The sequence below is a fragment of the Frankliniella occidentalis genome, unplaced genomic scaffold (assembly GCF_000697945.3).
Source record: "Frankliniella occidentalis isolate FOCC.00 unplaced genomic scaffold, Focc_3.1 Scaffold210, whole genome shotgun sequence".
NCBI classification, from domain to species: Eukaryota; Metazoa; Arthropoda; class Insecta; order Thysanoptera; family Thripidae; genus Frankliniella; species Frankliniella occidentalis.
This window is the reverse complement of record NW_026267336.1, coordinates 262312-273831: the sequence shown is the minus strand read 5'-3', so window position 1 is coordinate 273831 and position 11520 is coordinate 262312. Positions and strand designations below refer to the sequence as shown.

The 11520-nt window shown below is 61.1% G+C and overlaps 1 protein-coding gene across 1 annotated transcript in view; it reads right to left on the bottom strand.

Annotated features, from left to right (window-relative positions):
• LOC113209662 (nostrin) overlaps positions 1 to 7529 on the bottom strand; it is a gene marked incomplete in the record, with an annotated part of 23976 nt that extends 16447 nt beyond the window's left edge. Inside the window, 7 exon segments of the mRNA XM_052272522.1 lie at positions 7 to 95; positions 196 to 402; positions 492 to 573; positions 659 to 802; positions 899 to 984; positions 1101 to 1409; positions 7359 to 7529. Of these exon segments, the coding sequence (XP_052128482.1) occupies positions 7 to 95; positions 196 to 402; positions 492 to 573; positions 659 to 802; positions 899 to 984; positions 1101 to 1352 (860 nt within the window).
• Positions 7530 to 11520: the final 3991 nt, after the last annotated feature.

The window sequence follows — 11520 nt, the reverse complement described above, 5'->3', positions numbered from 1 at the left end:
ATATACCTGGCTCTTTCAGCTCGTATACAGAATGTGTAATATTCCACATCAGCTTTTTTTACTGAATCCTCAGCCTTCCGTCTTTTTGTCTCAAGCTGTGAGATTGAATAGAAAAGAGAATTGTTTTTATATTTGCGTGGCAAAAGTGGACAATAGAAAATTAAAGTTGTCTCAGCTTTTTCATTTAGGTCATACCTTTGCTACATCTTTATCCGACATTTTGTTGTGCACAGCATGGTGTAGATGCAATGAAGAGCCTCGGGTTGATTGGCGGCCCTCAACCATAGCATCCTGCAACTTTTCATTATCTCTGGCACACATGAATGATGATTTCTTACTCTTAGCCTCTGCTTGTCGCCATTCTGAGAGACTTTTTGCTGTCTTGTCTACACTGGACTCCACCTAGAAAAAAAAATGGTACGTAGGTTTAGTCAATTCAAGTATCTACTAATAACAGATATGCTCTGAAAATTATATATTCCTTTACTTACTGATTTTCTTATCCGATGTTGTGAATCAACCAGCTGTTTGAGTGGTTTAACAACCTCTTCACTTAAAGCCACAGAAAATGTCCTGAAACGGATTGATACAAAAATTATCCCTTCTAATACACTAGAGATTATTTTCCTGTCCAATTTTCTGTAGGCTTTTCTCTTACCTGTGAATTTCTCCTTGGCACTCCATTTCAGTTCCCACTCTCTGCCAAGCTTGACCCACTGTTCCAACTGCATCCTTACTCGCTTTCAATAGTTTTGCAGAGAGTTTTGCCAAACTTTTTGCATACACCTGCTCAGCTTCAGATCTGAAAATGTCATTATGTAGGTTGCATAATTTACCTCAAACGCTGATTTCACGTACTTATCATTTTTACTGATAATTTTTTCCAGCCTTTTCTTACCTTTCCTGGAGAATGCTGGTGAGGTCCTTACAGAAGTCACCGCCCTGCTTGACGTAGCGACGCAGCTCCTCGAATCCATTCTGCCCCTGGAACAGACAGACAACGGCGTGTAAGTAAAGGGTGTTTGGTGGAGGTGGAAAAAGGGGGAAAGGGGGGGGGGCGAGGATGCTCCCCTGGCGCGGGGGCGGCCTGTGGTCCGGACCTTGGGCAGGGGCTGCCGGCGGCGGGTGAGGCGCTTGCTGATGCGGAGTGTCCGCCGGAGCCCGGCCCGCTGGCCCAGGCCCGTGCTCACGGTCGGGGGCCTCCTGGACGCGGCCGTCGTCGCCCCCTGGCCCGGGGACGGGCCCGGCGCGGTCGCCGACGTGGACCTGGACGTCCGGCTCGACAGGAAGGACATGACGGAGGGGCTGCGCGAGGGCGCCAGGCTGTGCGCCAAGCTGCTGGCCCTCTTCATGTTGGTCGCGTGTTCCCTCCGCTCTGGGGCATGGGGAGGTGGAGGCGGCGGCGCAGGCTGCAAAAGCACCCCAGTGTCGTGTTGCTTGAGTGAGGGCGCCGGGCAGCCGGCCGTGGGGGCGGCGTCAGCATCGCCGTCAGCAACCAGAGCAGCTCCGTGTTGTGTAGGGTGCAGGTGTCTAGTTGGAGGGGGGGGGGGGTACTTCCCTGGGGCCCTCACCCCTTGCTCACACACATGTTCGAGTCCCTCCGGGCGGGCGGGCGCAGCGCGTCCCCTCCGCCGCAGGCACATGACGCCACGTTAATAATGACACTGCGACTTTGTCCTCGCGCTCCGCGGCGTGCTCTCTCGCCGCGGCGTGCTCTCTCGCGGGCCGCGACTCTAATTTTGGCGGTCGTGCCGTCGTGCCGCTCTTGCACCGCACCGCACCACCTGTTGCACGCCAAGGTCATGGTGCCCCGGCACGCCCCGGCGGCGGCGTTGCGGCCGCGGCACGGGATGGCCGGTCGGCCGGCCGGTGTGAGAGGACGGTGACACTTATGGAGGCGTGTGACGGTGTGACGGGTGAGTGGACGGCGCCGCCGATCGGGCAGGGGCAGTAAACACCGGCCCTACCGGCCCTCCCGTCCCGGCTGACGAGGCGATAAATACTGGGCTGCACCTGTCCACACAACTACTCTGTCGCGGTAATTCCTCGGCCCGGCCCGCGGCCCGGTCCGGCCCGACCCGTGCGTAGGCTTTGCTCTGCCCGCCTGCGCGGGGCCGGCCCGGCCCGGCCAGGCTTTGGAACGCCCCTCGCGAAGGTGAAACTCGCCGCCTGCTTCCCATCCATCCGAGCCAAACAGCGCGCCAGCCTTCTCCTACCGAGCCGGCCGAGGCGAGCCGTCTCTGAATCTTCCGCAAAGATATTCCCTAACGAAAGCAGCGGCGGACAAGTGCGCTGCCCGGCGGCAGGCAGGCAGGCAGGCGGCCGCGCCGGTGACGTCCTCCAGCTCGGGGCTGCTGCTGGGCGTCATGGGAAAGAAAAATGGAAATGGGCTCCAACAGCGCGAGATGCAGCAGAGGATGTGTGGACAAGCGGTCAGCGGCTCCACCACGAAAGTAGTATTTGTATTATGACGACGATTACGTCAGTAGCAGGCGCGCGTCCACTCCAGAGAAGACGGGCTTACCGTCGAGGAGGGTGGTGCATTTAGTTTTGCTCAAAAGCTCACTTAAGAGCAGCGCGATCGGAAAAATAAAAAGTTTCCATCGTTTTATGAGTTTTTCCGTAGCTGACCACCACCTGACGGGATAGCTCGCCATCGGCGTGGGCCGTCATTATTAGTTGTGTCTGATGGACTGAAGGGGCGGCTGTGAGGATCACGATGACGTCCAACAATACCGGGCCCATCAGCGCGGGGGCCATGTTCGTTTATGTTCGTTTATAGAAGGTTATCGAGGCGCTCGGGCTGCAAATAGCCAATGTCGGGGACGGCCGTTATTTGCAGTTGGCTCATCATCGCACCCGCCTCTCTAGCTGCGCTTACATTACCACTCTCTCACACACACACACGTGCAGACTCATGCAGACTCCCACTCACACACAGACGCGCGCGCGAGAGGGCGAGGAGGGCCCGCGCCTTGGAACAGGTCGCATGATGGATTGGCCGTACAAGGCGCGCACACGAGTGTGTCGACACCTCGGCGATCGACATCATCGATAGCTGCGGAGATTAGGGCAGGTCGCGGCGGGGCCGGGCGCGGCGGCGGCACGGCGACCCACACAGAGCCGTGGGGCGGCCGCGGCCCCGGCTCTTAATCGACGAGATCGGTACGAACGAGCGGCAGCGGGGAGCGATATTATCGACGTTATTATCGAGAATATCGATCGATACGGCGGCATGTATGCGTGTGTTATTTAGGAATGAAACCTGTTAGTCGCGGCGTGGCCTTCGGTCAGCTGCTGGCCGTGCTTGGCCTCCCTCGCGACGCCCCGCGCTGCAGCTGCAGCAGCTGTACAGCCCACCGGCCGCACCTGCCGCTCGGCGGCGCGGCGCCAACGCGTGATGCGATCGCACAATGAACGGAATGAATGGAAAGAATGAGCGGATCGCAGCCAGCAATGTGGAAGGCAGGCAGGCGAGGTGTGCTGATGGGCGGCAGGAAGAAGCTGTGCGGCGGGCCGGCGGCGTGGGGGGCTGCCGAAGGTCGCGGGCCGGCGACCGATCGTATGGTCATGTGCGTGGTCGTACCACCTCGCCCACACGCTCGCTTTGCCTTCTCGTCGTCACCGGCGGAGAGGCGATGCCGCTGCTTAACTTTGGAGCTAGGTGCGTCTTCCCCCTTCCACGCCGCCGTTTGGGTGTGGCGGCGCTCGCTGCACTCTGCTGGGGCACAGAACAGTTAGCGCAGGGGTGTCGCCGGGCTGTGACCCGCCACGCCCCCGCCGTCCCCCTTCGGGGAGCTTCCCGCTATCCTAACGACCTGCTATCCATCCATGGTGAGGTGCGCATGCCGCCGGGCGCCACTGCCGACCGAACGCCCCCTCCGGCGGCGGGGCGGCCGTCGCCGTCGACGACCTCCTTGACGTGCCGCACGCCGCCGCCACAACTTTCTTTTGGTGGAGCGCCTCCCCGTGCTGCACTGCGCACTGCACGGGTGCGGCTGCGCGCACGCGAGCACGCGGGCGCACGGCACGCGGAACGACACGCTGCTGCACCGCGCTGCTGTCCCCGCGCCGGCCGCGCCCCGAGCTCGTTACCGCGCCCTGCCAAGTGCAGCTGCTCCCACCAGAAACCCACTCCGAGGGTATAATCCAGAAAGTACGCCCGTCAGTCGCCGTTACGAACAAACCTGCCAAATTTCAACCTCGGCCAGCTCTGTCGTAGCGCCTGGTGGGTAGGCAAAGTCGTGCCTGCAGTGCATGCGTGTACTGCGGGGTGGCCTACCCCGAGTCTCGCAGGCGTTAAGATACCGTAATTGACCGAACAAATCTAAGAAAAACTGACTACATTTTGGACAGTCCTTCCCTGCAAGTGTCAGTGCCGCGGCACCCACCAGCCAGCACCCTACAACCCCACAGGCTGCTCGGCTTGCTGGAAGGTGCACGGCGCGGGGTGGGCCGGCCCGCTGCACCCAGCGGCCTCCTGGTTGCCTACTTCGCCCTCTGCCAGGCGTTCAGGTCTCCGTGCCGTGCCCCGCGCGCGCACGCTCCCGAGACCACAACGTGCTCGTCCAGACCCGTCATCATCTCCCTTTCCTAACTGAACACGGCCGGGGCGTGGCCGCGGCGGCGAGCGAGACACCCTATTTAGCGAGGAAGTGGCCTGGGCCCGCCTAGTGCTGTGAGTATAGAGCGGCCCCCCGCCCCGCCACACCACGCCCGGGTAGAAGAGAAACCTCGTCAGGAATAACTAGTCGCGTGTAGGACAGGTAGGGCTTATGGCGAGCGGCGGAGACTTCCTCAAAAGTCCGCGAGATAACATATCGACGCGTGAAAAAGTAAAAGTAGAATACTATGGGCTCGTCGCGGAGCGGTGGGTAAAGCGGTCTCTGGGTAGATCAGGCAAGGTTTACGGCGAGTGGAGACTCCCTCAAAAAATCGCGAGATAACATATCTGCAGAGTTTACGATTGGCGTTTGTTGAATACGTTTCGGTTGGAAATCAGTCGGAAATTAGCGAATTAGCAGAGGTCTAGAAAATCAACTAGAACGTATCCAATACATGACAAATCGATGCCAGTCTGAACCCCGAAAAAGCAAAAGTATAATAATAGCTATCGGCTGGTCGCGGTGCGGCGGGCGGCGTGGGGTCAGCGGTCTCTGGGTCTGGCGCGCGCCGCCCCGCCTCGGCTGCTGTCGGCGCGGGAGATTGGCGAGGAGCAGCAGTGGAGAGGGGCGGGGCGGGCAGGGGCCCAGCGCGGTCAAAGAGCGCCAACGGACCAGACGGTCGGTTTGTAGATTATAAAACGGCAATTAGAACCGCAAAAGGACGCGCGGCGCGGCGCGGCGCGGCTGGCTGCACTGCGCAGGACGGGGCCAGCCGCTGCGGCCAATGAAAATTAATTCCATCGGCTCAAGCGGTGATCGTAACGGTGAGGTCAGGCAGGCGCGGCGTCGCCGCGGCCGCGACCTCAGGCGAGTTTCATATCGGGTTTTATCTGTGAGGCGCCCGCGTGGTGTACGCCCGACCAATACACGAGATAACGCGCGAGCAGGAGAGCTTCCTTGGGCGGGGACTGGACTGCGCCCTGCGCCCGCCGCCACACCCACCGCACCTCTGCTGACCAGAGGGCGGGGACGCGTGGGAACATAGTGAGCGGGGCAGGTCGCGGACGGCAGCAGCAGACGTCTCTACGACGAGGCCCGCCTGCTCTGTTGTTGTTGTTACCAAACACCGTGTGGCGCCAAACCGGCTGTGCATCCGTGTGCCGCGCTGTGCTGCTGCAGGGCCACAGCAGAGCCTCGGCCCAGAACAACTCGGTTACGTCTCGTGCTCGCGGGGCGTGGCGTGGCGGGGCACTAGATGACTCCAGCCAGGACCCGGGCGAGATGAACGACGTCCGCGTGCCTCCTGGCCCGATAGTGGTCGTGCCAGGTGGACGACACCCCTCTCGCCCTCCCCTCCCCCCCCAAGGGCCGGGGGGTCACCGGCCCGCGCCGCCACCGAGCAGCTCGCAAAGGAGGCCGTCCTGCACTGGCGGTTGCGGTCGATGAGGTGCGCGATCACCGCAAGCCAATCCCCTTGGGTAGGTCTGGAAGTTTAAAGTGGGCGCTCATCCTGATTAGGTACTGGGCGCCCCGGTCATTGCCCCAGTTGCACTGGTCACGTGCTCTGTTGTCCTGTGCCTTGTCGCCTCTCGTCTCATCTTTTGGGCTTCAAAATACATTCAGGCTCATTCAATCACGAGAATCAGCAGGGCGCAACTGACCAGTGGCGTTCGCCCCGAGAGTGCCCAGTGCCTGGTTGATTTTACGTTTCTTTGAAAAGAAACGATCACTCTCTGTGTTGTTTTCTACTACAGTCCGGCAGCACGCTCTCCTATTACGCACTCTAGCAGCTCGAATAGCGTGGCAGTGTCATGTGGCCCACTACTGCTACTACTGCGGCCTTTCACTGTACCCCGCCACTCCACGCCCCACCATGCCCGCGGGGCAGGTGGTCGTAGGCGAGCACTAAAGACAACTAACCAAAACCATTGACACGTGTGGTCTGGTAGCCCCCCCCCCCCCGGGCTCCCCCGCACCTGGCACCACAGACCGGGCCCCGTCCACTATGTCTTGTCCACTGCGTTGGCCTCGACACAGTTAGTCCAGAGACGACCGCATGGAGTCTCCGTAGAGTAATATGCGACCTGCGGGCCCCGCCCCGCCACGCCCTCCTGCTGGCCCGCGGCCTACAGGTGCGCGTGTTGCACAGGTGCTGCTGCAGCAGGAGCGACAGGAATGTCTCGCAATTGGCGTAAAACTGTTGCTATACGCGCCTACCTACTGTTTCCGCCTTGACGGCCGCAATCACACAATTGCTGCACGAAGCAAAGGGACAAGCAGCCACCACTTTAAACGGCTGTTTTGACAGGTTATTTTGCCCGTGTTTGGCGACAACTTTTCTCTCGCCTATTTGGTCTACCCGTCTGCCTGTTCGTCCGTCCGTCCGTTCGTCGGTCGTTGTGAGAACCGTTCGCGTCCGAGCGGAGCAGAGCTGCCCCGTGTCACGTCAGCGGTATCGCGTGTCCCTGACCGGGGGGCGGGGGAGAGGCGGGGAGGGGAGTACACTGGGAAATGTACTTCACCGGACGACACTTGTTCCAATAACCAATAACCCCCTCGCAGGAAGACGGGGCGCGAGTTTGGTTGTACAGATGTGCTCGCGCTGAGTTTGGGGTGCGTAAGGCTCTATACAACAGGTGGATGTACAGTAGTAGTAGTGGTGTTGTTGTGAATGCTCTGCTGTTGCTGACGGCGACACAAACACACACACACGCCTCACTTGAGTCCTCACATCACAACACAATGCACACACACACACACACTGATGTGTATTCCAGAGAAGGTGACGAAGCACTGGTGGTGTGTATCACTCGCGGGTTCGCGCTACGAGGTGACGGTGCGGGTGTGGTCGGCGCGCGCGAGCGACAACCAGGCGGCGGATATAGTGGCGTGCGAGCGGGGCGGCGGCCGGGCCTGGACTGAGTCCTGGACGGCCGGCCGCGAGCGAGAGAGGGGACGGGCTCGGGCAGGAGAGGAGGTGGGGGCCGCGGGGGGCCGTGGGGGGCTAGGCTACCGTACTCGGCACGGGCCAAACTAGAGGGGGGAGGGGGCGGGGGGGCTCCTGGGTGCAGTCTGCTGGGGGGCATCGCGTCGCCACCGCGTGTGGTGCTCAGCCGCACAATCAGTGCACCCCCCGGCGATCAGCACCCCGCGCGCGTACCCCTATGGCTGGCGTCGATAATTGTCATTTAGGACCGCAATGCAGATGACAATCGGGCCTAAACCGCAACGGTGCGCGGCCGGAGCCGCGGCCGCGGAGTACTCGTGCGCACGCGCGCGCGCGCGGATCGAGGCCAAAGCAAGTGCGTCGTCGCGGCCGGCAGGCCAGCGGCACCACACGGCAAGAGGACGCGGGGGTAAACGGCGTTGCAGCCCGAGGCGCAGCGGCCGCATTGGGGCGCGTCACCTCCCGCTGCACTTGCCCGCTAATGAGGGAGCGGCTGTGAGCACCGCGAGTATAGAGCATGGGTGACCGCCGCTATGCCAGGGAGAGGAGACACGGCACGTTTAAATTTTAGCAGTGCGGGCCCCTCCGCCGCGCTGGACGCGCGCGTGCGCAGCAGCAGTGTCGCATGGGCCACTTCCGGTTGGCCGGAAGCTGTGCTGCTGCTGCAGTAGGAGGGGGGGGGGGGTTAAGTGCACCGGGCATGTCGTCGTGTCCGCGACGACAGCCACGGGGACACACACTCTCCTCTCCGCTGCTCCGCCTTCGAAGCGGAATATTAAAGTGAAAGAAGTGACACGCGGCGCGCCGTAAACCTCCTCGCGCTGCACTCTGTGGGAATAATCTAGCGCGCGGACGCTCCTCGTGCAGGAGGCGACACATTGTGGCAAAAGTCGGTCAAAACGCCAGTAAAGTCTTACCATAAACGTATGGAACAGTCGAGGACAAAAGTATGCGCCGCCGCGTCGTCGTGTTATTTCGCCAGGAGCGACTATATCTTTCGCGTTTTTGTCATCGTGACCTCTTGCTGTTCGATTGTCGACGTAACGACCCGCAGCAAAGGCGTTTGGCAGAAGAGGGCCGCAGCAGCGGTGTCCTGGTGCCGCACGAAGTAGGATGGAACGTCGAGTCGAACTTGTAAAATCAAAACTGCCGTTCGGAAAGTGCGTCCGAGAAGGCAAGGACGCCTGGCCCCTTCGACTGCCTTTGACAAAAGCCAACGTGTTTTAGCGGTGATGTGGGAACAGCGATGGGCGGCAGCGCATCATGTGTTGTTAGGCAACTCCAACGAGGCCCACGGGCCAACCGACCAACGCGAGCCATCCCGAGCGGACAATGGCCCAGGGGGCACGGCGGCGGGCGTTTGCTTATCCTGGCCAGCCGGCCCCCCGCCTTCCTCTCCCTCCTGAAGGCCCTGCGCCGCGCCCTCCCTTCGCCTCACGCGTGCCACGCAAGGGCAGCCAAGTCCAGAACGAACAAAGATACGCTCACACTCTGGTGGTACAGCCGGGCACAGCCTCCTCCTCCTCCTCCACCGCCACCTCCCTCCTCCTTCCAGACTGTAATGCCTCAAATTAGAAAGCGTCAAGGAGAATGCAATGCGTGAGAGGCGCACGGCGCCGCGGCGGGGCGGCGGCAGGAGGGCGGCAGCAAGAAGAGGCTCTTCAAGGAGCCCCGCGCGCCGGGAAAAGGGAGGCGTCGCGGGGCGTGGCGCGGCGGCGTCCCGGCGCGGAGCGTCGCGCAGCAGAGGGGCGAGGTGGTGGGGCCGTCACACGATTACAGCACGAACGTTAACCCCAGCTGCTGCCGCTGCTCTGCTGCCGCCCGCCTGAAACAAAACACCTCACCTTGCCGCCGCCTCCCACGCGGCCCGCCACGGCTCGCGCGGGAAACGATTTGAGAGCATTGGAAGCGCGAACTTGTCGCGACCGCCTAGCACCGCCTGCCGGCAGTTGTCTCAGTACGCTTTCCTATCCGACGTAGGCGGTGCCCTCGATGGATGCGCAACAGATGCCCTCAGATTTACTCATCCACCTGCTGCTGCCACTGACCGTGGAGAGTGCTGCGGTGCCGACTTTTGTGTTACTTGACTATTCGCGGCTATGACGTCTGCGAAACTGGAGACAAACTGCAGCGATCGGGTCGCAGGCCGCGGTGTGCGCGCGGTCGCGGTTCTCTGACGGTCGACGGCCACCCTCTTCGCCTCCGTTCAAGGCGTCGTGTCGTGTACGGTAGGCACGGCCGTGCTCAAGGTCTCTCTGCGGTCTCGAAACTTAAATATTTCCAATCTCCCTCTCTCCCTCGCTCGACTGGAGCCGAACAGAAGTGTTCGCTCTCCCGCTCGCGGCCGATGAACGACCCCCTAGACGTTGGAGAAAGCTGACGGTGCTTCTGCTTCACTCCGATCGCCGAGCGGCGGAGAGTGCGGAGGCCCGCTAATTTTGTCCGAAATGGTTCCAGGATATCGGCGCGGCCGGTCCCCGTCAGCCCCGCCCCTTCCAGTCTAGGTTACGGGTAGCCGTGTAACAGTTGCCGGCCCGGCCCGGGGCCCGGCCCCCTGCCGTGCGCAGGACTAACGGGTCCGTGGTCAGTAATTAGTTTGCTCAGAGCGACGCGGTGGCACCCGGCCAAACACAATATCAGGCCCGTCGCCCGGGACTGGGACCAGGCGCCGCCGCCGCGAACCGCGTGATATAACAAACGCCTGTCGATGCGGCTTCCTTGCCCCGCGGTTGCCTTGTGCGTTGCCTTGTGCGTTGCCTTCGGGTTGCCTGGCGCGGTTGCCTTGCCTGCGGCGCTGGCGCGCGCTGCCGCGGCCGGTGCCAGATCCTCCTCAGGGTGTCCGCCCCGGGCCAAGTGGCCAGGCGCGCGTTATCTGGCTTATAGTTTGTTTGGTTCGTTGAACCAATCCTTTTTCCGGGAGGTTGACTTTCGCTTCTTGGCGCGCCCCTCCTCGCCCCGCCGGGCGCTGCTGACCAGTCGGCCGCGGCCGGGGGCCATCATCCCTCCTCTGTTATCGGCTTCCGCGGGGCCGGCCCCTCCGCGGCCCCAGCACCGCGTCGGCGACGACCAGGAGATCTCTATCCTATCTAACTGCATGGTGCGCCAGGAAGACGAGTATTACCGATGCCGTTTGATTTTGCTCCACCGCCCACTCAAAAACCATTAACTACTTTCGATTCCTGGCGTATTTATAGCGGCGGATATGTGCTCACGATCAAAGTTGAGCTTACATATATTGGGATAATAAATAGTGTGTCTTGTGCTCCCGTCCAAAAATACCAGAGAGTACGGCCGTTTTTCTCGTATTCGTTTGGGAAATTGCGGGGGCTCAGCGCCTGCAAGACTCGGGGTAGGCCACCCAGCCGTGCACGCATGCACTGCATGTAAGATGTTGCCTACCTGTCAGGCGCTATGGGGGCTTTCCAAGGCTGAACTTGGCAGTTTCTCAGCGGCGACTGACGGCGTAGTTTCTGAATGCAGTCTCTTTGTAGGGAAAGACATCAGCAAGTTCACGTTCAGTCGAAAGTGGTTTTGTCGAAGCAAATGTGAATCAGCTGATGGTTGTGAATCGATATAATCCGGTCGTCGAAACAAGAGGATTCCTCAACTATTATCGCTCAAGGACCCCCGGCGCGGGCCGCTGCAGGCGCTCGGGGAATGCCATTCAATCGCAATGTGGAGCGGTAACGCCGGCGCGCCGCTCGTCGGCGAGGTCCTCGCGGGGGAGGGGGAGGCCGCCGTCCAGCACAATGGATCATGGTGAGTCTGAGAGACTCGGTGAAAGATGGCAGAGATTGGACTCTGCTGTGTGTGTGTGATGTGTGTGTGTGTGAGTGTGTGCGTTCCTCTCCTCCCTCCTTCCCGGGCCGTTGCATCAGACGTAATAACAGGCCGGACAGGACGCAGGGCCTGCAGGACCTCGTCAGCGCCTTGTCCGTCGTGCCCTCGGCCAGCCCCGGCCCGCCACTC